The following is a 13,842-nucleotide window of genomic DNA, read 5'->3' on the forward strand; positions in this document are numbered from 1 at the left end:
TGCTTAGTTTCCTCACATTCATTGATTAGATTATTTGTTTCCCTATACTTAGAATGTCATAATTAGGTACATGAATTATCGCTTATGACTAGCCATAAAATTGAAATCATGACGAATCTTCCGCCAATTTTTGTTATTGAACGAATTAATAGTGAGTGCTTATTGTAAAAAAATGTTTTTGTCCACTTTCTCGCCAAGTGCGAGAAAATCGGGCCTACCACCTCAAAACATGCATGAAGTCTGTGATCTTGAATGGCTAAAAAGAAAAACTAACAAAGGACTATTAAAGTTGCTATAAAAAATTAACAAGATGACATTTGGAGAAAAATCCCCCCCAAAAATCATTCAACTTTGATGACCGAACGTAAACCTTAAGTCTAGCCGAATATATTTGAAAACTATAAAATTTACGTGCTTGAAAAACAATTAGGTGAGTTCATTAACATTAAAATGATTTGTTTATGTCTAGGTGTGCGAAAAAGAATGAATAACAGGAGAAAATTGAAATCCTTTTATAGAATTAATTCTAGCTTAAATATTTTTATACTTGTATGTTTTGAAATATTAACGTTTCGAACCATTTACTTTACTTATCAGAAAAATCAGTGAAATTTTCTCATTTCGAAATAACTAATTAAAAACAGTCGCTGCCATGGTAATGTAAACATTAAGAAGGTGAAAGAATGCCAGTACTTACCCCAACCCAGAATGCCGTACTTGAGTATGCCGGCGGTGTCGGTGAACATGGACAAGAAGACGAGATTGTGCAGGTAGAGTCCCTCCATCAGAATCCAGCAGTAATTCGCCATCAAGCAGTACTGCCAGAAGCAGGTCAGTGCTTTACAAAGGGTGCTGCCCTGTAAGAATCATCGCACATGTGAGTGTTTATCGTAAATATCTATGATTGTTTCACAATTTTACAGGATAACAAAAGAAAATATATGTACCTAATCGGAACAAACACTACAGTTTAATACATTATATTTTTAAGATTATATATTTATACTTGCCGTCTTTGGAGACTGGTCTGTTCACCAAAATTACTGATATTTTAAGTACGAGCAGTAGTATATATATATATATATATATATATATATATATATATATATATATATATATATATATATATATATATATATATATATATATATATATATAAACTATTACTCGTGTTTCAAAAATATTACAAAATATATTACGAAAAAAAAGCGGAAGGGAAAATAGTACTTCGGAATTAATGTCCAAAGAAAGCGTTTATATTTAAATCCTTATTTTAACTTTGTTAAAAGCACGCGCATGAATGTTTTGATGAGTTTGAATTCCACAAAGTTAAAAATTACCCATAACAAATTGTATATTACATTATAAATATATAAAAATCAAGAAAACATTGTGTAGAAATGAAATTGATATTGTTAAAAAAGCTTACTTGTTTAGATTTATGATAATCCCAAAACAATTTTTTTGGAAATAATAGTTTTGGAATATATGATTTACAATTTCCTTCGCAAATCATAACGATTAATCCTGTAGTAATGACTAAGTGTATTTCGTACTAGATTGGACTTTGTTCGACACCTTTTTCTTCAATTCTTTCCTCTAAGTAGACAAGGTTTTTGATGAACCCAATACAGACGATTTGTAATGAATTTTCAAGCTTCATTAATTAGCGAAGCGTAGAATGAAGTGCAACTGTAAAATGAAGCGGTTCGAAACGTTTGCATATTGATTTGTTTGCGCTTAATTGCTCTTCGATTCGACAATATATAATAAGAGAGAGATTACTGCCCCGCATATATTAGCCTTTCATATATACAGATTGGCTCATTGAAAATATTTAGCGTAGTAATAAAAAAAAACATTGGATATTTCCGTGCATCAAAATAAATATAAAAATTCATATTTGATCTAAATTATTATATTAATTGCCGTTTATAATGAGATGCCATGTTTAAGAAATTTCAGTTCTAACCATCAGTTGCTATGAAAATTCATAGATTTTGCAAACAAAAGATTCTTTATGATGCTTGACATAATTAAAACTAAAACGCGTTAACACTGTAAACGCTTGTATGTATTAGCAAAGTGTTCCTAAAACAGCAAAGAAATGTTGCGCTTGCAGTAGTTACATTAGCGACTACGTGACCATTTGGTGTCCTGCAAGTATCTTGTTAATGAAACATTAACTAATTGCTCTCGATGTTGCATCATTAATGCTTAATTGGAACAATTTACGTTTAGGGAAAATTTCGAAAAGATTCACTCTGACGGAACATCCCGTTCGCAGCACTTATTGGTTGTGGATGTAACTCGGAAAGACATATATTTATTAAAGTCAATTTTTTGAAATATTATTCAAATTCAAGTTAGATTATAATTCGAAAGAAAGTAAAAGCAAATCATTTTTTATGGCTTAAAGAGAATATTTTGTTTCTTATATAAAACACAGATAACAAACGGACATTTTCCAAAAATGTCTTCGAAATCTCGAATTCGAATTTTTTGACGAGTACAAAACTATCTATATACAATGCATACGACAAAGTAAAACCAAATCATTAAATATCAAACGTTTATTTTCTACTATCAAATGAATTAACAAAACTTTTACAGATTTTCGAAATGTTTCCTAAAATCTGTACTTTAATTTCAAAACCTTTTTTAATACTTTATGTCCTAGTACAATTTAAAATGATCGGCAATTTTAATTAGGATTCTGTTCTTTTTAAGTAATTAAAGCAAATGCATGAAGAAACTAATTTTTTTCTTTTCATTTTCTTTACTAGTCATCTTACAAGATTGTTTTCATTAACGCATTCTACTTCTTGCTGATATTTAAACAAGCATTGAATATAAATGAAAAATATAGCCTTGCAGATAATTACAGGAACTGAATTCACATCTAAAATTGGCAACGTTTCATAAAAAAATGTGTTCATCTAATTACTTCACAGAAGGAAGTTAATTAGGAACAACAAAATCCCCCCCCCCCCTTTAGAAGAATAAAAAGTGAACACTTAAAGTCAATTCTCATCTATCATAAGCTTTTTTCCTTTAAAAAAAACTTAGGAAAAAACTTAAGCTTTTGTTTGTTTGTTATTAACATAATCATTGCCGCAAAACTTTTAATAGTAGATAATTATGTTTCAGTTGTTAGTTAGAATGAGTTTTTGCCATTTTCTCCCTTCTGCTCAAGATTCAAGTGATTGCGCCGTTACTTATTAGTCATTAAATTACATTTTAATTTAAACTCTTTTGAAATACGTGAGCGATTAGAGTAGAAGGAATGTAATTTTGGCGAGTTAGTAATTAATATCCCATTAGTCTTGAACGAGTTAAAGGAATTGCTGGATATCAGGTTGCTTAGTTATCCCCGATTTAACAGCCGCTCGTTAGTTAAGGGTTCAAGAAATATAGTTAAGTGCCATTTAAAGTTATGCATTCTCTCTGAATTTATTTAAATTATTCTGGTATAAAAATACAGCTTATTTCATACTTTATCGATGATGGAAAAACATCCATCGAAAGATTAGTTCAGTTCTTTAAAAAATTTCCATCATTTTTATTATAACGTCGCGAATAAAATAAAATTTTAATAAATTCAATTTATTTTTTAAAGTGTAAGAACGAGAAAGCAAAAAGTAACACTCGCGATGTCGCCTTCTAGATACAGATTAAGAAAACAAAAACTTTAAAGCACGAGCAGATTCCTGAATTTTCTGAAGTGTGAAACTTTTTTATTTATATGTTATTTCTTCATTTCAAATTTATTTAATATCAAAACCTAGCTATTTTGTGATGTATGACTAATACGATCAAGGACAATATAAAAAGAAATATTTCATAATTTTTAAGCAGTGTCTATAAAGATTCAAAAGGTGCAAAGTACACTTATTTACTGTTTAAAGCAAATACTATTTAAGTTCAAAATAAATATACCACTTTGAATCGCTTGAAAATCAGTTACTGGGTCAGATAAGAACGGAAACATTTTTATATTTTACCTAGTCTCCTTTATGCAATAAAGAACTTTGTGCTCTGAAATGTTAATTAATAAGACACATTGAAAACAAATGAGTTGTATCATTTTATGACTCAGTAGTTTTAAAAATATCAATTAACAGGTCAGTTGCAAAAATATATTGTATTATTGTGTCTTAAGTTTGTCGATAAATAGCTTGTAGTTTGTGGTTGTTCATATCATTTTCTCTGTGTTCTCTTAATAATGAAGAATGCAAAGAACAGCTTTTGGAAAAGGGAAAAATTGTATGTGGTTTCACGAAATTCTTATTCTGTAATTAAAAAATTCCTTCGATACAACAAAAATAATATCCAAAAGAGGCACACTCCACATAATATGATTAACAGTGTACTGTAACAAATATAAGAAATAATGAATTTACGGATTAGACATTTTCAAAGTAACTATGTGTACAGCCCTAAACATTCAAGAAAAATTTATATTTTTTACATTTCATTTACGATTATATGCAATCACAAATTTTGTAAAAAGAATTACGTACCATACTTTTTGTCAGTTATTCTGTACGCAACTACATTATTAACTCAGTTATAAAACTATATTTATGAGAAAAACTATCCATATTTTGTTAAATTGTCAGATAAAAAAATTTAAATGCGTAAAAAAAAAACTTTGTAATTTCCTTGAAATTTTAGAATGGACCAAGGCTTTGAATTCTTCGCTATATTAATTATTTAGGAACTAACCACTTTTTGCGACCCATTTGTTCTTCAGCATTAAAAAATCATTTCAGTTTTTTATTTGATCCGACTGCAAAACATGAATTGAATTGAATCAATTTGCTGCGGAATTAAAAAAAATGTATTTGTTACGAAATAAAAGCGGAAGTAAAAGTTCTACTAAGAAGCGAATAATTGACAAAAACATGTAATTAAATATTTTATTGAATGAGTTTGGAAACCATCATAGCAAACTGAATTAAAAATCCTATTGAAATTAAAGAAAAAGTTACATGGAAATGAATTGATATCATTAAAAAGGTAATTTAATTTTTTGATAAGAAGAAAATTATTTTTGCAAGAAAATTGTTTTGGAAGATATGAGCATCAGTTTTCGTAGGTAAATCATAACAATCACTCATATGGCGACAGTTCAACCTATTTTTTATTTTCGATTCCATTTTCTGCTTCAGTTCTTTTTTAATTTCTTTCCTCTGAATAAATGTTCTTTTAATGACAACTCCAAAATATTTGTAATAATATTTTGCATATCTATTAATTAGTAATGCAAAGCGTTGTAATCAGTACAACTGTAAAAAAATGCTCAACGAAATTCGTATTTTATTTTATATACCATAGTTGTTATTTAACCATAAGTAATAAGCTAATACGAGCGCGCGCGCTCGAGTGTGTGTGTGTGTGTGTGTGTGTGTGTGTGTGTGTGTGTGTGTGTGTGTGTGTGTGTGTGTGTGTGTGTGTGTGTGTGTTCGTGTGTGTGTGTGTTCGTGTGTGTGTGTGTGTGCTTAGCAGTTTAGAAGATGAGCGGTTGTATAGAAGAAACTTTTGAAATTTTAACTTTGTTTTATTTCATCACGGAAGCTCATTATGTACAAGGAAGAAGCGACGAGATACGTCCGTCCACATCCATACAAGAGTAGAAGTGACCAAAATTATTCTCTCCAGTGGTTCTACAATGAGATTTCGATAAGGATTTCTTTGACAAGTGCAGACTTAGGAAAAGGAAATTTAGGTATTTTTTAAAGAATGTTGTAAACATTAGGGTTTTTTTCATCCCTTCATTCGGATTGTGAGAACCTGCTGAATTCAGCAGTTTTACAGAAAGCGTGTTGAATTAAATTTAAAAAAAAGTGGTAGCTGGATCAGGAAATAAGAGAACATTTCAGAATAAAGTTAATATAAACTAAATTAAGATAAAAATTAAGAAATTAACTAAGACTCAAATTAGATTAAGAGATATCATATATATAAATACATATATTCATATATATAAAGAGAGAATGAGTTAGTGAGAGATTATAAGATATTATAGAATTACAATTTTAAAAATCTTTGAATTTTCATGTGTGATGAATCAGGCATGGAATATCTGAATAAAGTACCTAAGAAGTAATAATGAATTTTTAATATAACACATTGCAAAAATTATAAAGAAAATAAAGTCACGTTTCAACAGAATCAAACATATATTAACGCAGTTCTACAAAATTTTAGAAAACAAAATAGATTTTGAAATTAAAGAAAATGATTGGAATCAATTATCAATCAAATTAATAATAGTATTATTAATTTTATCTTGAGTTATTATTTATTAGATACCACTTTTTCTCCATCATGAAATTATCATTGTAAAATACATGATATTTGATATAATCCATTATGTAGTATTGAATCATTTTTTTAAAATCTAAGTTACGTTTTTCAAGTATTGTATGATGGCCATATTCGTTGTCAGCGAATCCAACTTACATTTTTCAATTATCATTTGTAGAAATACAACTTGCTCTTTTTCTAACTTAAAAAAAAATATACTTGAAAAGTTTTTCTCATTTTCTGAAATAACTTTTCCGTGCTTTCGTTTCTGAATTCTGTTCAAGAATTTCAGTCCAGATATTTTTCTCTTAAGAAAACTGGAAAAAATTTTCTAACACGCACGTGTTGGAAGAAATGAATTAGAAACTTTAGAGAAAAATCTTTATTTCTTAGAAACAATCTACTTCGAAAGTACACGCAAGTCTAAGAACCAAATCTATTTTCACGTACAAGCAATTTAGTTTCTTAAAAAAAAAACGAATGCGCAAAACTCTTTGAGTTTTATAGATTATAATTTATCAACGATGAGTTTAATGTAATTTTATTATTGTTCTGCACGATTTCTATCCATGAAGAATTTTATGTTTTGTCCTAGTTGTTCTACACGATTTCTGAACATGAAGAATTGCATATTTGTTCCTTATTGTTCTGCTCGATTTCTGTTCATGAAGAATAAACTGTTTGTTTCTTATTGTTCTGCACTATTTCTGTTCATGAAGAATTACGTATTTGTGCCTTATTGCTCCATTTTATATTCCTAAATAGTTACATATTTATTCCTTATTGTTCTACACGATTTCTGATCATGAAGAATAATATATTTGTTCCTTATTATTCTGCATGATTTTTGTTCATAAAGAATTACGTATTTGTTCTTTATTGTTGTGCACGATCACGATTTCTGTTCATCAAGAATTACATATTCGTTTTTTATTGTGCTTAAAATAATTTTTAAACAATTCATTCCGCAGCGAGCGAATTCAGAATTTCTACTCAATGGATTCCCAATCTCAAATTGAATACGCAACATGAAGTATGCTGCTCAGAAATACTACATTCTAATTTCTACGTACGTTGCTCAAGTCAAGCTGACCAATGCAGGAAATTACAAGAGTTCAGATTTGAATTTTAAAAAATTGCTTCATAATGAAAATTTCATGAAAAAGAGCCCAAACCGATTTTGCCAAATCACACAATACAATTTTTGTAGGACTTGCGTCAATGAGAAATATTTCTGTTTATTTTCAGTAACCATAAAACTTAACTTAAAAATGAAAATAGCTAGATGTATGAAATGGAGCATCATTGAAATAGCAGATAAGTATTAAATTTTGAGAGGAGCTTATCAATTGGCATATTTAAGCTTACGTGAAATGCAGTGATTCAAAAATATAAATGTTTAGACTTATGGAAATTGGTCTTGCTAGCAACTTTTTTTAGATCTGAGTAGAATTTTTGTTCCAGTCGGGGGTGGAGGGGGGTGGAAGATGTAAACTTGACGGAATAAAAGAAATAGAGCGAGAGGATTAAACTTTCTCCACTCTACTTTAACTATAAAGGAAACTACCATATTGTGTTAAAATACGAAGAATCAAGTTAAGAATATTCTTGATGTTCCATTGTTTTTTTTTATATTATTAACTTCATTATTTAAAAAAAATAGTTATAATTTTGCATATTAAATATAATGTCTAAATGATTCTAAACTTCAAATAATATTCCTGCAGAAAAAAGAATTAAGGGAACTGAGACGTTTGTGACGATGAAAATTGCTGAAATTCTATTTGTAAAAAAGGGAATTTTTTTTTCTCAAGTGAAATTTAATATCTGACAGAAAATTTATGATATACAGAACGAATGATTTATTTTAATTATAAAGCAATAGGAATATATTTTCTTCTTAAAATATTTGTTTTTAAATGATCAATCGAATATGCTTTGTGTTGCGATAATTTTCAAGCTCATAAATATAAATCGTGATGCTCAGAAAAAATAATTCTGAGTATAAAAAAATAATTCCCCAAATTAGCATATATTATATAAATAATTATATTGAACTTTTCTTTATTTAAATATACTATTAATAAATATTTTAAAAAGTAATGAAGGCCATGTAACTTGAAAAATTTTAAAAATGTATGAAATTTTGCTTGATAAATAGCTTCTAAAACTTAAAATTATTGCGCTGAAAGAAATATGTTTAACAGATGCATGATATTTGTAAATATGGCTGTTTAAAGTTTCATATGATTAGAATGAGCACTTAAAATGCAAAGCGAAATTTGAAGAAAACTTATTTCGAGAAAAAGGCAAAAAACTTTATCCTTCTAACATACGAATTCCTCTTAGATTCATTATTAAAGCTTAATTTATTTTGATGAATTCATTGTTAAAGGATAATTTATAAACTTTTGACTTTTCAATTCTATACAAATTATACATTTCTGTAATTCCCTATCTTATTAGAATAAAAGTGAAAAAGCAATTTCTGGGTGATACAAATATTCCCTGTCCTCTTAACTGCAAAATAACCTTCTTCAGCTGAAATACAGACACATAAATATAAATACTTGAAATCTGAATCAATATTTTCTGAAGCTTTTTGATAGCAATTGTGGGTGATTTTTTTTATCAGCATGTCCTCCATCTTCTGTAACAAAATTGGAAAAAGTGAATTTTAAATTCACGGAATTTCCAATTATCATTTCAATTACGGCTCTATCAAAATAAGAGTGAGATTATATCTCTAGAGAATTAGTTATAATAATCAACTTTTTTTCTTTTACAACAGTAATAAAACTGAAAATTATTGTTATTTTTTTTATTGAAAACGACAAAATTGTTCATATAAAAATGACCTTAGGGTGTAAATATGTCATTGAAATATCAAGCTTCACTTAAGAAATTAATTACTTTGGAGGATTTAAGGAATGAAAAGTAATTAATTGCTTAAAATGTTAACAGACTTCAGCAAACAGCTTAAAAATGAGAAAATTAAAGATTTCGAAATTATAAAGCATTAAAAAACAGCAATGCACATTTGAAATGACGTCAAATAAAGTTGGATAATGGGTTTTCTTTTTTTATTTTCGTTATTAATCTGCAATAGAGTTTCATAAAGGATAGATATATTCCCTTTAAGAATCACGAATTATTGTATCTAAGTTCCACTTTTAAGTTATTAATGGCGCATTAAATTTAATTGCAGAATTCTGAAAATATTATTAAAGACTAATTTAGATATTATTAAGGATTCGGTATTACTATTATAAAAGATTAGACTAAGATGTTACTAAATATTAGACTCATTTAGATATTACTAGAGATTAAATAGTGCTATTACTAAAGATTAGACTAATTTATCTATTACTAAATTAGTCTAAAGCATTGATATTTAAAATCATAAAACCAAAACAAACAAGAAGTTAATATGTGGATTCAGTTCAATTAATATGTGGATGTCATATTTCATATGCAGTGAAGATAAGTCAATTTTATGAATTAACTGAAAAAGGCCAATTTGCAAGTTCACAGCTTAAATTTTTCGTCTTATAGATTAAATCATAAAAAAATACTTGGTTTTTAATAAAAATTATACTATTATCATACCACCTATGCGAACAACTGGATTATTAGAAAACTCTGTTTTTATGAGTTTTGATATACAGTAGATACCTCGCTTAACAAGCAGCATCCGTTACTCGTAATGTGATATTCTAATTAAGCGAACAATATTTTCTATAGGAATCATGTTCAATAGGACAACGTACTCCATTCCGAGAAAAAAATATACTCAAACAAATTTATAATAATGTAATTCATTCATTATAATGTGTAACTTTATTAGAAAAAAAAATTATACAGACATTTTTGGGGGGCGGGGGGCTACGCTGTAAAATTTGATGAAAATGGTTCACAGCATCAGCATTAACTGAATTCGTGTTGTAGATAACTACTGCTATTACATTGATGCTTCTAAACGCAGATGCCCTAATTTCCTACACTTTTCATCATCTCCCTTATTTCATTGGGAAGTCATTGCTCTGCGGAGTCTTATTTTTCCTCCATTCCTGGCTAAATCTCAGAAGTTTTTTTTGCTGTGATGCAGAATGAAGATCCATAAGTTCTTATGTACTTCGGGCCACTGCTTTCGGCATCCTCATCGATGTCGCTGTGATCCACATGAAGCATTAAAATGTGGGCCAGAAACACTGTCTCATTGTATAAGGCTCTGCAGGCACTTGTTCAAACTCCTCGGAATAGCGTTCCGCAATGCTATCCAACCAAAACTTTTTTCATGTAGATGCAGGGATTATCTACAAACAATTGTCAACGCAGACTGATATAGGCCAATCCAGAATGTGACGTCACGATGTCTCCTCGCCACTCTTTCTGTGATTCATCGCCCGTTAAGTAAAACATTTATTAACATGATTATTGTCAGTGGTAACATATATTATTTTATTAGCATTTTTTATTATAGACATTCAAGCGGGACATTTTGCTCGTCATGCACGACGCTAGCCATGCAAGGTGCTCGTCCAGCGATTTCTGAATATATCTGCTAATAACAGAAACGAATATATGAATGTGTTGCCGCTTTATAAGGCATACTGTTACACTATTAAACTTAGCATGGATACCTTTTTGAAGGTGGAAATGTCAATATCTGAAAATTATTTTAGAATTTTAGTTAAAAATTAAGAAAAACTTGAGGTTTTTGCCCAACAATTTAGAGAAATACATCTAAAAAAACAATTACCTATATGTTAATATACGAAACATTTATATTTTTATTAATAATAATTTAGATGTCGAGAAAAAAAATTGGCAATTTCTTAAAAACATTTTTTTTTCCATGTTTTCAAAAGTAATTTCTATACCTGCTGTTTAAACTGCTTTTTGCTTTTATTTCATCGTCAAAAGCAAAATAATAATAATAATAATAAATAAAGATTATCTTTTTATATCATTTGGCAATATCATAATGAGGTTTTACTTTCTTATATTATTTGATCATCTTTCTTATAGTACCTACAAACAGTCTTTTAAGAAATTAAGAATTATTTAACTAATCTTTAAGCTAACTAGACTAGCATATTTCAATTTTTACTAATATCCATTTGTGTTACGTTTTACAGGACAAATTCTTAAGTTTTGAATTACAAAATTTAGGACAAATATGCTTTTACAGATGCAGATGTTATCGAATTTTTTTTAAAAATATTTTTTTAATTAGAATGGAAGTAATGGAAAGTTTTGCATTTCAAAATATAATTTCACAAAAATGATTTCTACACCAATTGAAACTTTACAAAAAATTATTTTTGTTTTTAATAATGGCAATTCAACCGTTGCACAGATTTCCTCTGAATTTTGGCATTTTTTTAAAAATATCTTTTGCCAAGTTATATCAAAGATTGATCGTTGCTAAATTTAAATTCAAACCTTTTTCATTATTAAATGTTTTATACCGAGACTTTTTTTCAAGTTTTGAAATCTAAGGGAGAATTCTGTTTAACATTTGAATGATTTCCATAACAGGGGTGTTTGTGGGACCCCAAAAAATCCCCTGAAACTTTTACGGACTTACTACCGGCATTTTGGAGTTTCGAGAAGGGGGGGGGGAGAAATGAAAAATTACAATTATGAAGTATTGAATGACCTAATTATAAAAGTTCAATGAATTACTTTTTTTGCAAAATTAATAACCATAAATTTTCAAACATATAAACTACTACATTTTATGCAAATATTTTAAATTACCTGAATTAATTCTTTTAAAAAAATTATCTAATTTCTGCTGCTTTTTTTTTATTTTCTGATGTTTGTGGGCTTGTCTTTCTTTTGTGGTGAACTTCATAATTGCAGGAAGGTTGACTTTTATTTTCCTCATTTACAGTTGAAGAAATTTCCTCGAGAACTGCACATGCAGAGGTAGAAGCAGTTTGCTTTTCTGCTAATGTAGAAGGTTTTTCAGAGACTTTTATAGGTGACTCATCTGAAATACATGTTTTTAAGTCCTCTTTCCATATGTTTTCCAACTTCTGTTCATATTCAGTAAGAGATCTTTGTGAATTGGATCAGTCATTGGATTTTTTGAGCCATATTTTTCACATGAGGTTTCTTTAGAAGCCATTAAATCATATTTAATAGTCTGCACTGCATCTAGGGAATCAATCTTAAGAGAGGTTCTATAGTCAGTGACAAGTGTATCCATTAAGTTGAATGCACTTTCCACTAATGGGCCATGGAAGCAGCTAAGGCAGGCTTTGACCAATTTAGCTAATGTAGGATACTTATAATCATTTGTGAAATCATCTTTTAAATTAAAAACTTTAGACCAATATTTATCAATTGTACACTTGACTTGATTTCCACTTTCATCAGATGTGTAGAGCATTTCTTTGGTGATATCAATATCACTCTGGTATAACCTTATTTCAGCTTCTACTTTTGACTTTTCATTATCACTAAAAATATGGGACATAAAAGATGATAATTTTTCAAAAGCTAATATTGTACTGGTTTTACCTCTTAGCTCTGGATCTAATGCTGTAAAACTAATTAGATATGAATTTTTAAGGGGTAATTTCTGTTTCATATGCTGAAATTTCTAAATGAAATTCTCTTGCGTACATAAATAAAAAAATATTTCAATAAGCGAAACGAAAAATTTACACGTGCATCAATAAATGAAACGAAAATTTTACACAGTGGAGAAAGAAAAGTTGCGAAGCGATCAATGACAAATAGCTAATACGGCGAAAAATCCCCCTTCTCTACTTATTGGCGCCACGCCAGGAGAGATAAGACCTTTGAACCCAGAGTCACGTTATCGCACATCTGGTCGAACGAAGTCTCCCCCTTTTTTTCTGCCGCGCCTACTTGCCGAAAAGAATCCAGAAGAGAATGTCCGAGAACCGGGGGAATGAGTCATAACTCGCAATAAGGAAAGAACAAAAAAGAAGTTTTTTCCCCCTTTTCACGCATTATCACTGCCTTTGGAGAAAGAAAGGAAAAGTTTTCACCACACACACTGACCTTGCGTTTTCTGCTTTAAAAGCAAACAAAATTACCCAGATCAAAATAAATAATTCATTATTATTCCTACTTCCTTTTGAACGACGATCCCCGGAAATTCCGGGGATCGAAGTTCAAAATCCCCGGAATTCCGGGGTTTCCCCGGAGCACAAACACCCCTGCCATAAGGAATAAAAAAAGTAAAAATTAGAAAGCCAATGAGCTGGACGTTTTTAATAGTATTCTGATGCCATGAGACTTGACTCTAGTAAGATGGTTCGTGAGCACAATTAATAAATTGGCTATTAAAATAACACGGCTTTAATGTCTGCCACATTTTGCGATTAAAAATTGCTCTTGGGGGATGGGGGAGTTGCTAACATTCGAACTATGATTAAGAGATGAAAAAAAGCCATAAATATTCTCTGTTCTGTGCTAACTAGCTGGTCGTCAAAGATGGCTAGTTATAAATAAAATACTACTCAAAATTTTAGTGTTAAAAATCAT

General features: G+C 29.3%; 1 protein-coding gene across 3 annotated transcripts in view; it reads right to left on the bottom strand.

Moving 5' to 3' along the window:
- The window catches only part of LOC129989178 (parathyroid hormone/parathyroid hormone-related peptide receptor-like), a 334,785-nt gene that overhangs the window by 45,208 nt on the left and 275,735 nt on the right, over positions 1 to 13,842 (bottom strand). For all 3 annotated transcript variants that reach the window (XM_056097548.1, XM_056097547.1, XM_056097549.1), the window contains exon 7: positions 698 to 857. In XM_056097548.1, the coding sequence (XP_055953523.1) occupies positions 698 to 857 (160 nt within the window). The remainder of the gene's footprint in view (positions 1 to 697; positions 858 to 13,842) is intronic.

The sequence above is a fragment of the Argiope bruennichi genome, chromosome 10, assembly GCF_947563725.1.
Source record: "Argiope bruennichi chromosome 10, qqArgBrue1.1, whole genome shotgun sequence".
In the NCBI taxonomy this organism is placed as follows: domain Eukaryota; kingdom Metazoa; phylum Arthropoda; class Arachnida; order Araneae; family Araneidae; genus Argiope; species Argiope bruennichi.